The sequence below is a fragment of the Heliangelus exortis genome, chromosome 6 (genome assembly GCF_036169615.1).
Source record: "Heliangelus exortis chromosome 6, bHelExo1.hap1, whole genome shotgun sequence".
In the NCBI taxonomy this organism is placed as follows: domain Eukaryota; kingdom Metazoa; phylum Chordata; class Aves; order Apodiformes; family Trochilidae; genus Heliangelus; species Heliangelus exortis.
Window position 1 is genome coordinate 17,781,244 of NC_092427.1, and position 15,766 is coordinate 17,797,009.

The window sequence follows — 15,766 nt, forward strand, 5'->3', positions numbered from 1 at the left end:
CATTAGAGGTTGGTGGGTTTCTGTGTTGCAGTCACCACCATCCTTGGTGACCAGAATGCACACCATCTTTCTTCCAAAAAGAGACAGGGTGCCCAGATAACCATGAGGAAAGGAAAAGCAAAGTCTTCTACTGATGGGAGTGAGGACAGGAGGACAGAGGGAGAATCCAGGGCTCCAGGGCACGGTGTAGTGATTAGGACCATCAGTGAGAAGCCAGGAGCCTTCCTGCATGGTTTCTCCATTCCTGTCTTCATTCATCTGTTGAGCCATACAAAGTTCTCTGAAACCTGTTTGAGGCAGGGCAGTATTTCTTACTGCCCTCTGAAAAGCAACCTAGATGCCTTGGGGACCCTTTTCTTTGGGGTCAGGGAAGCTGAGGCTTGCAGCACAGCTGTGAGTCAGTGGGAGATGAAGGGGACTGGCAGTGTGGTGGCATGGATCTTCCCTGGGACCAAGGACTATGGCTGTGTAAGGGAGAACTGTGGAGGAAACTGAACTCCTGTTGCCTCCCAATATGGCTGTAGAGATGAGTTGTGAGACCCCACCACTGGCAGGGCCTTCTGCTTCTCCTGCTGCAGCTGCCCTGAATGGCTGATAGGTGTCCAACACTTGTGATTTTTACTTTATCATTTCACAAATGAAATTAAATCATTCACAAAGTGGTAGAAATTAGTGGATACCAAGGTAGTCTCGTCACAGAGAATCTGATGAGCAGATTTTGTTACTGCCCTTGGACATGTGTGGCACACACCCTTCACCTCCCGTTGACATTGTAGGAACTTGATGTGAAAGAGTAAGAGGCATCACTGTGTCTCTGCCCTCTCAGCCCCTCTGACACATCCTGATGAATGAGGACTGCAATGCTTTGAGCTGTCCGTTCATCTTGAGACCAAGGTTTTATCTTTCAGCTCTCCATTGCAGCCAGTCAATTAAAGCTCTGTTTCACAAATGTGTGAAGGTAACACAAGCTGACAGACCCACTTAAATGAGTGAGCCCCCCCTTTTGTAATTTATTTGTTGTTGTTTTTTTTCTTTCCATCCAGTAGCTTTTGCTTTCTGACAAAGTGGTGAAGGCAGTTACAGTGCCATGCCTCAGCATGATGAAAGGATTTTAGCCTAGTTTGAGTCACTGCAATCACCATTTTAGACATTTAGGAGAGCTCAAGCAATACAGCTGTTGGAGGAAAAAAAAAAAAAAAAAAAAAGAAAAGAAAAGAAAAGAAAAAGAAGAAAAAAGAAAAAAAAAAAGTTTATCCCCTGAACAACATGTAGTGCAAAATCCCACTATCAAAAGTTGCTCCTTAGAATTCAATGAGGGAAAGCCTTGGTTTGTGTTAAAACACAGCCCTGCATCATCTGTTGCTGCCATTAACAGGAGAATAATTTCCTCTCAGTGCATTCAGATGGATTTTCATGCCTTTCTTAATTATGTCTTGCCAAGAGCAGAAGTGTTTTGAGGTGGTGAGGCTGATACAAAATCTGTTGATTCTGACATACCTAACCTGAAGATTCACAAAAAGCCAATATCAGTTTCCCTCCCTCTACCACCATTTAAGAGGAATCTGAAAAAGTCACTTTGGAGATTTATTACTTATTGTCAGAAGAAACAGAACTGTACCCTTATGCTTTACTAAATGTGGTATAGCTCGTGCAGAACTGGCTGTGCTCAGCAAGGGACCAGGAGGAGTTCACTGAGAAAATCTGGGGAGGAGGGAGGGAGAAGACGCATCTCCTTTGTGTCCTCTCATCCCATTTGTCAGAGTGGGTTTTAAGGGTGATGGCTTCAGGTACTGTGCAGCATTTCCTGGCATGGAGATGAAAGGTCACAAGATTTCACGTGTCATGGTAGTGACAGACTGCAGAGTTATGGCCCCAAGTTTTTACTTCTGGTCTTTGTGACTTCCCTAGACAAAAGTGTGTCAGTGATTGTTGACCCAATCTTCTGTGAGATCTAAAACTTGTCTATCACTGTTAAAATCAATCTCCTGGCTGCCACCATCTGTCCTGTCCCTTCTGCCCCCAGGTTCTCCTGCAGTTCATGAAGTACATCCATCCATTCTGCTTATGCCTAAGCCTTTCCAAGCAAAAATCCCCCCAGAAGTCCCCATCCTCTTGAGTCCAGAGCTGTAGACATGCCTGTGTAGTAGTGCTGCTTTTATCCCCACTGGGTCTTCTCACCTGATCATGAACTTTTCATTTCAAAACATCTGCTTCTCCCTTCCTATTAATCCATCCACTGTTGCAGGTTGAACCTCATTACTAATGGAACATGTAGTTTATAAAGCCCTTCCTTGCACACTGCTGCAAGATTGCTCTTTAAGTTTCCTTCAACCCTTTGGACATGGTCTGGCAAGGATGCAGGGATGCAGGAGGATTCCCAGTGGATCATCATTCTTACCTCCTAATATGGTTTAATCTGTGATCCAGGTTAAATGGATGCCTCTTATTTGTCAATGCAGAGCAACTCTCACCTACTGCTGGGCACAAAAGGGAGAAATTAATACCTTTTTTCTTTCCCCAAATGCTGTTTGCTCAGGGCCCAAACCACCCACTCCCAACATGCCCTTTTGGGTGGGGTGTGTGTGGAGAGGGGGATGAGTAGATGCTGGGAGTACCTGGGTGGCCTTAAAGGTCCTTCCTCCAACACTCTGTTGAGAGTGTGGCATGCTCATTTTTGCCTGCTGCTCTAATGGAGCTCAGTTTCACACCACTTGAGCATCCACCCCTCCTTTGCTGCTCCATGGAAGCAAAACCAGGTGCAATTTCAAATCGGCAGGTAACAACCTGGCTGCTGCTCAGGGAAAGGCTGGAGGTGAGCAGAGGCAAGGCAAGGGCAGTGCAGGATTCCTGGAGACCCATGTTCTCCTGATTTTACAAAGTGCTCCTTTAGAATTGTGTTAAAAAATAATCTCAACTTCAGCAAAAATTCATCATCGCGGGGGATTTTGTGCCACAGCTGTGTTGGGGAAATTCATTTTAAGATTCCAATAAGTACAACACTAGGATTGTTAACTTCTCTCCAAAGGGTGGAATTCTTCTCAGAGCATTTGAAAGACACCTTCACCATTTAGACCTACATTAACACAACTTCTAGTTACTAGAACATAAAGCTCTCTTTTCCAGGTTAAGTAAAGGTGTTCTGTCCACCTGGAAGTCTTATCAGGTGATAAGACATGATGCATCATGTTTGAGGTAATCATTACAAGATCCATTATTTGTTCCATTCCTATACCACATTTGCCTTGGCACTTTCATTTTCTTGAGGAATTAGCAGGATAAGCATTATAAATTTCTGTTTGGGGGTCTGGTTTTGCTTTTAATTTAATTTTTGTTGCCACCAATTCTCAACAAAAGAATTTGTTACTCAACAAGACAGATAAAAGCTAACACATCCACAATGAAATACTTTCTGGCAATGTGCTTACTCACATTAGCGTGGGCTTCTGGAGGCATTCATGATGAAATACTGGGCAGCAGGAAGACATTTTGTAGATAATCTGTCTCTGAATCTTTAATTAAAGATGTAAATTACCATAGTTGATACAGATTTCAAAGTAAAGAGTCTGATCTTGCCTTCCACATGCAAGAAAAAGATCCCTTTGACCTTCAACAGGTTTTACTTCAGTAAAAAGCATGGATTTAGGCAAAGCTTTTGTGGGCATTTATTATAACATGCTACGAATATTAATAATTATGTACAAACATCTTCATTTTTGAGGGCAAGAGCACAAAAGCTATTACATAATATTTTATTTCCACGCATGGAAAGCCACATTTTACCTAAGCTTCTCTTAATTTGTTGAGAATACAAAGTTGCTGCTCATTATTTCTCCATTCAAGTTAATTTGAAATAAGCATTCTGCACCCCAGCCTGTTCCCTCAGTCACACAGTGTGTTTTGCCCAGAAATCCCCAATGATTTTTCCAGTCCATTGAAGCTGAGGGCAGCTTTTCCTTTAGCAAATAAAACCTTGTGCCTCTTACACATGCCCCTAAGTGAATTTTACATATTGCTGTGTAGAAACACACCTGCAAGGCTGCCTTTTCTTAGCAAGTGGTTCAGGAACTTCATTTACATTTGTAAATTAAACCAAGTTAATGCTGATTGTTGCTTAGGTGAGTGGACCTTCCAGGAAAATCTAGATGCCACTGAGAGTGGTATTGGTGATACAGTCAGTGAACAGGGTTCACTTTTCTGAATCAGGGAAACAACCAGGTCATTGCCCAGGTGTTGTCTTAGATGGGCAATGCCATGTGTTGTTTTTTCAAAAACTCTTGGGATTTTGGGGGACAAAAGGCTCCATACAAATGTAAATTATTTATTGTATTTTAGGTTAAGGTAGTGGATTAACAGTGCAAGTTGTTAAACAAAAGAACTTTTCCACTTGGTCTTTATTGTTCCAGATGATCAGCTATCTTGAAAAGTGCCAGGCTTATAATACTGAACAATCCAGTGTCTGGATATTAAGTTATCTGTGCTTTGTTGCATAAATATAGCCTGTTATTTATCTGCAAGATTTGGATCACTGAATCTCCAGGTCATTGTTTTGCTTCTAACAAAAAAGTGACAAAAAATCAGTGAAGTATGGAAAAAAATTACTATAAGTTTTAGGAAAAAAAAGGAAGGTTTTGGGGAGAAGATGTTTTGTCTGCCATTTGATTATATACAGTAGTTGTAGTTTCATGCAGGATAAAGATGACACAGGAAAAGTGGCAAGAGGATGAGAGAAGACTTCATAATCATTTACTGTATGGAAAACAGTCGAAAAAACGACTAAATAAAATTCCTCTTCTAATTTATTTCAGGAATTCCTGAAATGGCCAGATTTTAAGATTGCAGTTAAACCCCCTTCAGTCAAAGTCTATGCAATATGCTGATTGATTGTGCAGATGCAACTTGAATGTGGCCAACCCAAGAAGAAGAGGTATCCTCCCACGCCAGACTTTGATGGACTCCATGATCCTCTTCGTAGGTCCTGGAGACTGAGGTCGGTAGCGTAGCGTAGCCCCATCATCACCCTTTGTTCTTGGTGGATGAAGTATTCATGGTACCCTGTTGACCCCACCAGCAGCACCCTATTCAGAGGGCAGGCTGAGAAGTCACGGGAAGGACCTGCTCCTCTTTGGGCAGATGGGAGCTGGTGGTTGTTTCACCCCTGACTCCTTGATGCTTCTGTGCTGAAGTGAAGAGATGTCCCCTGAAATCAGGAGTCGTCTTCCATTTGTGGAGAACCTGTAGAAGCTGCCTTAACATTGTGGTGACAGAGCACAATGCACCGAGGCTTGGTGGCCAGCTATGAAAATCCATGGATTTGGAAGGCTGAATTCAAGAGAAAATTCCTGGGACTACAAAGGATGTGGGTTTGATTGTCGACTGATGTTCTGTGTGTTTGCCAGCAGGAGTGTAAACTGTGGTGCCCTGTTAGCTCAGTCAAAGGAGTGATTTGATTGCCAACAGATGGAAAAAAAGGATTGATTTAAAAGCTGGTAAAAGATCAAGACTGAAAACAAGGTGGTGTATTTGGGCCAGACAGTCCCTGACTTGACAAAATACTTCAGTACTTGCTTTGCTGTTCCTTGAAAAAGAAGTAATTTCACTGAAATTTATTTTCAGTGTAGTTCATTCACTTCCATCACTTGGGTGAAGTGGTTAAAGACAAGTAGATCCCAAATTTACTGATGGGAGTTACACAAGCATCTGTCAAGGGCTCACCCATCTCTGGCTTTGGAAATCTCATGCAGTTGGATTATCCAGATGTTTAAATGCCTTGTGACCTGCTCCCTGTGGACACAGCTGTTGGAAGAGTCAGCTAATAATGGTGTAAAGCTTTGGAAAGGTGTAGAGAGGTTGAACTTTCCAAAATTAGACATCCTGGTTCTAGATAGTTGCAAGGAGAGCTGAGTTGAATATGCCACCTCCTGAAGTTTAGAAGGAGAAACAAAAAGAGCAAAAGGAAAGGGGAGAAGCCTTTAGAGAGCAAAAAAGCCATGAGCTGAACAGCACTTAATGTGATTAACTCTATCACACAGCTCAGTGCTCACACAAAGCAGTAGCTGCTGGACTGTGTCAGGGTGACAGGAACACTGCCAGGAAAAGCTCAATTCCAAGAGTGCTGCAGTGGGGAGCCAGCAGGGCATCAGCCCCTTGTTCATCTGCACACTTCCAGGTCAGCTGGTGCTTCCCAAGCATTTGTGGTCTCTTCCTTTGCCCAGGGAGCAAGACAAGGATAATCCAAGGCAGGAGAAGACTCTGCCAGACAGCATAGGGCCAGGCAGGAGCTGAAAGCTGCTATCTTGAGCTGTACCCCAGGTCCTAACTATGTTTCCATGCTTCCACCCCAGCAGAGTTAAAAATAAATATCTACAGGCACCCTAAAGAGAAGGGTTGGGAGGATTGTGAAAAGCCATTTGTTGGATGGGACTTGCTGCAGAGCTCTCATTAAGCTGACACAGCTCACAGGGATGTGGGAAGCATCTTACGTGGTCTGAGTTGCTCTTTAAACTCAAAAATATTCATGGAGAAGCATCTGCTCATCAGTCATTGTTTCCTCTTGGGAAAATGTTGCAGAAATTTGAATGCAGAAGCTTATGGCTGTGGTAGTTCAAGAGCCATTATCATCGTGGTGGGATATTGTAGAGGAGGAGGTGGGTTTGGGGTTTATTTTGAGGAAAACTTTTCCCAGATTCAGGTTGGGAAATCAGATTCCATTTGCAAAACACAAGCAGCCCAGGCAGTACTGAAATTAAAGGAATGGTGTTGCTGGTCCCCACCCGATCAGGTTCCAAAAATGACATTGCTATCCAATCAGCTTGCTATAAACCATTTTGCTGCAATAGAAGCCTAAAGCCAACACCTGAGTCTGTGTCACTTGGTGTAATTCTGGCAGCACTGTTTTATTCTGATTTACCACAGCTGAGGACCTGACCTGCAAGAGCCAATATCTCTGGGTCACTCACAGGCAAATTGCAGGAGGCTGGGGTGTTTTGCATGGACAGGCTTTCTAAAAGGATTAGAGATGGGTTTCCTTTTGCTGCTCTAGAAGATTGGGATTATTAAGCGTATCTGTATAAGAAGAGTGGCAGACACTGTCTTTATGTATTTCTAATTTAATGAATTTTTAATGCTTCTTTTATTGGAGCCTACATATATGTAGAGTAGAGGCCTTTAACAAGAGGTTGACTTCTGTCAAATAATTGATGTTTGAGCTGCTCCTTTTACATGAAATCCAGACTTTATAGAGCAAAGAGACTGTAATGAAAATATGAATTAAAGATTAGAGTGAAGCCAGTCTGAGAAAACAGAATTAAAAAAAAGGCACTTGGAATTTTTCTCCTCCTGCTTCTTTTCTTTCCCTCTGCCTTTTCTACATCTTCATGCTCTCTGCTTCTTTGGTAGGGTCCCACATTTCAGCCTCTCTCTTCTGCACCTACACACCCCTGTGAAGGAAATCAGTGCAGTAGTCTCACTCTATGTAACTGTGTGCTTGCACATCTTCCTAGCCTGTTACACATGCCAAATCACCAATCAGTTCAACTGGAGAGACTAAGAAGTATTTTTAAGGTGTGTTTTCCTTAATCTCTATCCCTGTTTTGCTGGGGAAGTGCAGAATGAAAGTCAGTGCAAGTTTTGGGTAACTGTTTGCCAGATGGACCCACAATTTACTACAGCACATCCAGGGGAGGGTGAAAGAGCCTTATTTGTATGTGGCAGTGATTCTGCTGTGTGGCAGTGGTTGAACTATGCTGCTTGGAGAAGGTTCCTGTAGGACAGGCTTGAGGCTGGTCCAGTGCCAAGGCTGCCAGCAGGTATTTCTGGTCCCTCTTGTTCAGGGGTGCTCTTCTGCCATAAACATCAGCATCTGTTTCCTTCCACCCCCTGGCCCACCCCTCTCCTCTCTCTGTTAAAGGTCTTCATGCTGACTTTCCATGGGTGCTTTCAGCTCTTGGTGCCAGGGCATTGCTCCTGCAGCATGAGGTTTTTCTTGCCTCAGTTCCTGCAGCACAAACTGCAAGGAACTTAGCTAGCTGCAGGTCATTTCTTGCTTTCTGTCTTTGTTTAGAAACCCATCTGCAATGGTGACCTTATTTCATACCTAAGACTGAAGAGCTTAGGCTTGGTAATCAGAAAATAGACACCAGGAGAGGATGTTTCTTTCTTTGCTTTGGCTGGTTGAGTTGGTGTGGTTTGGTTCCTTGCACCTCTGGCCAGATTGGTCCAGCTAAATCAAGCAGGGTTGGGCACTGCACTCGCCCATGGGACCCTGACTGTCAGAACATTGTAATGGGTGGCACACCTGGGTCACAGCAGTCAGAAAGTGCTGTTATAGCAAGCTTTGTATGCTCCATACACCCCATACACCCTTTGCATGTTCTTCACTCCAACTTCAAGACATATATGGCACCCTTGATGCTAAAGGACACCCTACTGCTAGCTCAGGCAGGTCAAAGAAATGCACACAAAGCAATTACACCTTAGGATGAAGAGAACAGGTCCTGGTGTCTGGAGAAGGTCCAAGAAATGCTGAGTGGTGTGGATGTGGTCAGTCAGCCACCTGGCATTAGAGCCAGAGGAGAGTCTCATGCCCTGTTCTATTAGAAGCATGGGTGTGCTCTCTGAGTCTGTCCATAAGAAAAGCTATCACACTCCTCTTCCCTCTTATCATTTTTGTCTCCAGAAACACTGAGACACCGGGTGATTGCATGTGTGGAGACTTAAAGTGCAGAGCTTACACCTGAAATAGGGACTGGGGAGGGAGGAGGGCAGTGATGCATCTCAGGTGATAGAGTAAGTCACTAGCAAAAACAGTGGTCCTCCTAACTTCAGTCTGTGTCCTGAGGATACACCAGGTTTCTGCTGGACCAAAGGAACCCATCCTGTGGGCTGGAGGGATGTACTAGGTGGGCCTCGTTGGAAAACCTGGTCACTTTTAGCAACCCTGTGGAGGCATGCCTGTGTGCCTTCTAATTTCATTTGGTAAACAAGTTCTTGAAACTTAAAACTGTAAAAATCAGAATTTGTTTATTAGGTAGGACTGCCAGCCAGCACTGTTTTCCATACTGTTTTGAACAGGGTTTAGCTTGATTTTTTTGAGTTTCTAAACATGAGCAGAGTTTGAAATCTGCCCTGCCCAGGATGTACTCAGGATGTGCGTTTGATTTAACCTTATTCTTGCACAAGACATGACTGCTGCAAGTTAGATTTCATCTCCTAAGAAGGTGGAAAAGACAATCAAAGCTGGAATTAGGTATCCCAGGGCTCCTGCATCCTCATCACATGTATTCTGCACCATGTGAGGAATGTTATATTTTTTCTGTGCAGAGGCTCCCTAAGTTCATTCTTTTTAGGTAACTCTAGTACGTATGTATTCCACTTGTACCCATTTCTGAAATCATAATTGCCACAAGAAAATCAGTAACAAGCTTTAAGAAAAAAAAATAACTTAATATGGACCATTCCTGCAACTGATGTGAACTGGCATAACTCATTTTACATCAGTTAAGTACATTTTTGTCCAGGCTAAAAATACTTTGTGCAAGGTAGTGCTGGTAGGGAAGCTCAAGTTTGTTCGAATAAATGGAGCAGGAGCTGATGTACCAAGCAGAAAAGCTGTCCTGCAGAGGGATTTATTGAGAGAAATGGGGCTGTGTGAAGATGAGTGCACAAAGTTCTCCCCGACCTTTAAAAGCTCAGACTTTTTTTCACAGCAGCTGGAGTTTTTGACAAAGATGGGAATATGTAGTCAGAAAATGCTGACTCACTGAAATGTCCCTGGGAAAGGGGCCAATTATAGAAAACTCACTGTTTATATGTTAAAAAATGGTTGGGGAAAAAAACCCCTTGAAATGATCAGATGTGCTATTTTAATGCTTTCAAAATGAAAACTCAAATCCAGGAGGGCAGAGGGAGGGGCATGGTTTTGCATGTAGATCTTTTATAATTTGGAACATAAAAAATAAGGAAGATAGAAAAGAGGGCTTTTCCCTGATGAATTATTTCAGCCAACATGCCCTTATTTTTATTAAGACCAAAAAGTGCTTCTGACTTTGACTTTCCCTCCCCATTTGAGTGAGAGAAGAATAGCAGAAATAGCTTCAGCTGGGTTGGGAAATGTCCTTCCTGTTCAGCCTGGGTAAATAGTCAGGTCCAGAATGGGATTAAAATATTCCTCTGGGGTTAGATGTGTTTGGGGCCACGACCTTCCATACCTGGCTGGAGAGGGCTGCTGGCACCCAGTGCTTTTCGGGAAACACTTTGCACCTTGCAGGCTCAAGCCCACAGGCTTTGCCGTTGCAAATTAGCACCTTGAATTGCACTTTGTGTCTCATTGCAAGGCATGGGAAATGTCAGGAGGTGCTGCTGGAAGAGCCCCGCTTCGATGTTGCTTCGGTGCTTCTGAGTCTCATTAGCTCAGGTCAGTGCACTTGCCTGTTTTCTGCCTAGTGATCCGAAATACCAGCGTGCTTTCGTGCATTTTAGCTCTTAACGCATACAGAAAAGACTACAAAAAACAGGGAGTAAATAATGCCCCTGTCAGCTCCTTCGGCTGCCTCTGAGCAGAGGCTGGGGAATGAGCTGCAGCCACCGCGCAGCATTTGGGTGCAGAGCCAGCTCAGTTTGCAAGTCAAAGGGGCCCAGAAAATGTTGGGCGTTCCTTCCAGAAAAGCCTCATTCTCTGCTCTCTGACTCACCACAGCCACCTCTGGTGTCCAAAGGACTCCTTCTGCATAAGGATTATTCATCTCAACTGGGTCTGAAGCAGCATCCGATGGATGCTGCATCCCTCATCTCCCAGCAAGGGAGCACCGACCCGGTACCGAGAGCAGGGCAGTGGCAGCCCTGCCTGCTGGGTCACGGATCAGGCCAGTGCCTGCCAGCTATCAACAGATGAATTTAGCTTGTTTTTGTTCCACTCACCGCGGCTGTTGGCATGTGAGGCTCTGGTGCCCTCACTGTGCTACAAGGAAAGCAGCAAGAGAGTTTTGTTGGGTTTTGTTTGGGTTTGGTTTTTTTGCTTACTTTTCAAGCTGCGTCAAACAAACATGAAAGGTACCATAGGAAATGTCGAAGGATAATTGTTGAGAACCTTGGAAAGCTGTGATTCAAAATGGAAAGCTGTCTGTGGAAGTAACAATTAGATATATTTGATGTGTTTTGAACAGAAGCCATTTAAAAGACTTGGCTACTTTTTTGCCCCCTTGAAGAGCTGTGATCCAGTTACTGACTGCTGTAAAGTGGGTGCCTTGCTCCCAGGGAACCACTTGTGCTTTTTCAGCAGCTGAGGATTCTCCCCCTCCCCTTACCCACCCTTCCCTTGGAGTAGCCTCCCAGCCTCCGAACTGGGGGATGCTGCTTGGTGTGAACCTCCCTGGAGCCCCTCCTTGAACAGTTCCACCTGTGTGGAACTCAGTGTCCTTGAGTCCACTTGAGGGAATTCCCTTCCCAAATGGTTGCTTAGGTTTCCCAAGTGAGTAAGCCCCTGAAATGGAGCTCATTACTTTTCTTTACAGATTTAGTCTGACTTATATCCATGGATCAAGGAGCAATGATGGAAGGAGAATCGCTTTGGAGGGGGGGGATTATAAAACCCCAGCAATAAACCCAAGACTTTTCTTGTTCCTGAATTGCATGCAGTAGTGGGATTTTGCCCCCTTCTCTCCTGCTTGTTTTCTCCATCACAGGGAAGCTCTGGCTTGAGCCATCCCTCCCTCTGTGGGTTCATGGGTGATCCCACAGAAAGCTCATCGCCCAGCCAAGGGTTAAACTTGGTGTGGCAGCTAATCCTGTAGCCAAGAGACAAGATGAGAGGAGACCGCTGGCTAATGGAGCAGTGGCAGTGATCACACTTGGCAGGTTCCCATGGGATGCTGATTGGCACCATTAGACTGGCTGGGACAGCCTGTGCCCAGAAAAAAGGCTTGGGCTCATCCAGCCTTGTGCATGCTGCACAGGGCAGTGGTGGAGTCAACATCCCTGGAAGTCCTCAAAAGACCTTGCTCTTCAGGACATGGTGGTGTTGGATTGACAGTTGAACTTTATGATTTTAGAGGTCTTTGTCACCCTTTCTGATTCTATGCCCCAGGGTTTCAAAGCAGTGTCTGAAGGCTTCTCCTGTTGGAATAGGATTTGGCAGATGTTAAGGATGAAGCTGAAGGAACATCAAGGGAATCAGTGCTTTTTATCCTCCTGACAGAGCATCAGGCTTTCTAGGCTTGGTCTGATCTAGTACATGAAACTGGCACAGGAAAGTCTGCAATAAACAAGATACATAGCATATGCTGGTTGAATATAGACTCCTAGACTGGGCCAACCTGATGGTTCTCCATTGCTGTAGGCATTAATAGGCAGGTCAGTGCTGGGGGTCATCAAAGGAGCTTCATATCATTGCCTGTCTGTTTTCCACTAATCTGTTGGGAGAAAAAAAATTTAAATAAAGCCCCCCACATAAGCTCATTATGGCCAAAATGTACCAAATTGTTCCCAGGCAAAGCAGCAGTGAGTCTGGCATAGCAGGCATAGCACCTTTTTGTGTTGTTTTAGTTGTGGAAGCTTTTAGTAGGTCTTAATTGCTGTCTTTGTGGGGTCTGCTACACCCCTGTCTTTCAGTGTTACCCCTGCTGCCATAACAGTGGGAGAAGGTACCCACCTAGGGCAGGGCTGGTCTCTGACCCCTTGTCAATGGGAGGGAGGCTTTCTGGCAGCACTGAGGGGGTTATCCTGGCAGGAAACTGGCAGGCACCACCTCCCTGGGTGGCATCAATAACATGTCCCCTAGGCTGCAGTGTCTAGCACATTTCAACCTGAGGTCCCTGAGTTTCTACATTTCTTTGCTGAAATCAGCTTCCTCTGCCAAAGATTTTGGCTGTGCACCCCAAGAGGGGATCTCCAGGGCAGAGCAATACCCCACACTTGGACATCAGCATTTATGTGTCATCCTCATGTCATCCTAGCCCCTAAGTTTCCACAGGACCCATCCTGATTTTTTCCCCACAGTTTTCCAGCTGAGCAAGACCTCGAGTAAAGACAGCAAACTTTATTCACTTGTTTTTGCAATCACTTCGTGGCCTGGGGATGCCAAACAAGGCCAAGTAAAAGTCTGGGGGCTATAAATAGGTGCTGGAGGTTTCCTCAGCCCTGGTCTTTGTGCTCTATAAGTATTTATTTTAAGTATTAATAAGTATTTATATAAGTATTTATTTTAAGTTGGCTTGTGGCTCGATTGCACATGGTGCTTAGCAGCTGAACATAGATGCTTATCCCTCCTGCCCCCTTTCTCCCAGTGAGTACAAAAAGAGCCAAAAAAACCTCCTTAGGCCCCACCAGAGAACCTCATCTGCATTAGTGGGGGATCTGTCTTGAGAGAGCTGAGGTGATGCTGTCTTGAAAACAAATATTTCTCTGGCTTTTAATCTCTTCTGAGATTAAAACCCTTTCTGAGACAGCAGCAGTGCTGGTGATTACAGCCCTCTGAATGCAGGCAAAAAAAGAAAAAAAAAAAGAAGCGAAGGGAAGGAATGCAAAGCCAAACTAATAGAGTAACTTTTGGTGCTGGCAAGTCTTTATCTTCCAAGGTCAGCCTTGATTTTGTTTGGAGATTACTTAGCTCTTTTTATCAGTTTTGGCTATTGCAGCCATTCATACAAATGAGCCTCTAGAAATCCTAGAAATCTGTTCCCTAATTTAGCAAATATTAACATCGAGTTGTCCTGAGCCCACGTTTGCTTGCAGGATGCAGCAGCTCCGTGTTGAGCTTGCCTGGGCTTCTGCTCATGTTCCCAGCAAGGCAGGGGCTGTGTACAAGCCCATGTGAAGAAGTCAACCAGCTACCGTGTGCTCAAAGCACTTGAGCTTCCCTAGGAACTTCTAACCTGCTTTACTGTGGGAGTTTGGGCAGATCTGGATTTTGGGGTGCTTTTTTCCCCATCTTTTTACTGCATGTAATTCTTTAGCTCAGCTTTTGTGATATGCATTCAAGAGTACAAGAGCATGTTTCATTTTCCAGATTAGAAAATGCTCAGAGGTATAATCAGGTCCTTCCACAGTATTTAATTATCCATAATTAAAGGCATCTACACAAAGTACTGGATTTTCAAAGGCTGTTCTTATGTTACATTGCCAATGAATTAAGTAATTAATTGGCATTGAAAAAATAGAATAGGAAACATCAGTCTCTTAAAGGAAAGCATTTTTTAGGCATTTTATAAAATCATTAACTTATATCAGGTCAGTAGATGTTGTAATGCCTAATTTCCCTTCTGGCTTTAAAAAAAAATCAAAATTCTAAAGGACAAAATTCGTGTAGGAAAAACAAGGCAGGGAGCACATGCTTAAGAATCACAGAATGTCAGGTTAGAAGGGACCTCAGGGTGGAAACAGAAAAATGGGTTGTTGGAAGTTGTTGTCCATCGCTTTACCTCTCTGTGCCTTCCCCCTGCTAATACAGTCTGAACCAATTTCCATCATGTTTGAGAAGGCAGTTTCTAGCCTCAAACCTATGCTATTCCCACAGGTTTTGTTAAAAACAGTTGTCTGCTGGGTTTAGTTTTAATAACCCACATCCCTTCAAGCAGCACATTGCCTCTGTGCCTCAGTTTCCCCAGCGCATTTCCCTGCTCCATGGGGATACTGTGATGGTAACAGGCTCTTGGTTGTGAGCCACTTGGATACTGTGGTGCCACCAAGACCAGGGAGGGAGTAGCAGTTTCATTCAGTACTGAAGTAATAAAAACATCAGCATGAGGGGCAATGAAGGATTCTGAAATTTGGGAAGAGGGAAGCAGAACCACATTCATACATTTCCCCCTACATTTCCTCATTCCTAGCTGCTACCTTGCAGTGCAAAATAATAATCCTGCCCCCAGCACATCTGCAAAATGTCACATGACATCTGCTGTGGTATAAAAGCCCACATAGATTGTGGTAATGTATTTTGTAGTGGCACCCTGAATTATTAGCAAAGCAAAGGACGATTCTTTTCCATTTGATGACTTCGTTAAATGCAACTATTCACATGCAAAACCAGCACCATTCATTTTATTTTTATGAGCAACCTGACTCTTTGCACAGCACCATCAGAAAGCATTGTGCAAATACCATGGATACTATTGAATTCAGGTAGCGTTATGGACCCTCAGAAGAGCAAAACCTGAGGACAAAACGTGGATTAAAACTGCTTCTGCAGCTGTTGGAGAAATCAGGGTAGGTCCCAGCAGAAGGTTTAGGTATTTGTTTATTCCAGAAGCACTGACCTCTGCATGTCTCATCTGTCTGTCAGACCAGGCTGTGCCCATCCTTGGGGTGGTTTGCTTTCCCTTTGTGTGTCCTCAAGGTCTGTCTGTCCATCCATCTGTCCATCCATCCTATCCTCCTGCCTCCCTGCCTCTGCTGCCTCTTTCATCTGGAGCTGCAGATTTTGAAGCAGCTGCCCAATGTCTTGTCAGTCAAACATTAAGCTTATTGGTTGCTTGGGCTGGGATTGGAGGGGAAGTGTTTTCTAAAGTTTCTTTTTCTCTGTCCCAGGCAGGTAGGAAATTAAATTCCCTAAACAAATTAATCCCTTTCTCCAGGTTAATCCCTTTCTCCAGGTAATTGATCATTTGTACAGAATTGCATAGAAGTGGGAGCTCTGCTACTGCAACCTGACCTGAAGGTTGGGGTGGGATTATATTCGCCAGACTTCAAGGATGAAAAAAAGGAAAATGGAAAGGCTGATGTTGCCTAGTTGGGTTAAACACCCTTGAAAAGAGTCCGTCCTCTGGCTGGAAGGGGA

The 15,766-nt window shown here is 44.2% G+C and overlaps 1 protein-coding gene across 4 annotated transcripts in view; it reads left to right on the plus strand.

The window, feature by feature from the left end:
- The window catches only part of VWC2L (von Willebrand factor C domain containing 2 like), a 54,466-nt gene that overhangs the window by 24,050 nt on the left and 14,650 nt on the right, over positions 1–15,766 (plus strand). Inside the window, exon 5 of one of the 4 annotated variants that reach the window (XM_071746901.1) lies at positions 4,806–5,932. The exons of the other annotated variants lie outside the window; for them this stretch is intronic. Within the exon in view, the coding sequence (XP_071603002.1) occupies positions 4,806–4,831 (26 nt within the window). The 3' untranslated portion in view covers positions 4,832–5,932. Of the gene's footprint in view, positions 1–4,805; positions 5,933–15,766 lie in introns of those variants that run through there. 4 annotated transcript variants of the gene reach the window in all.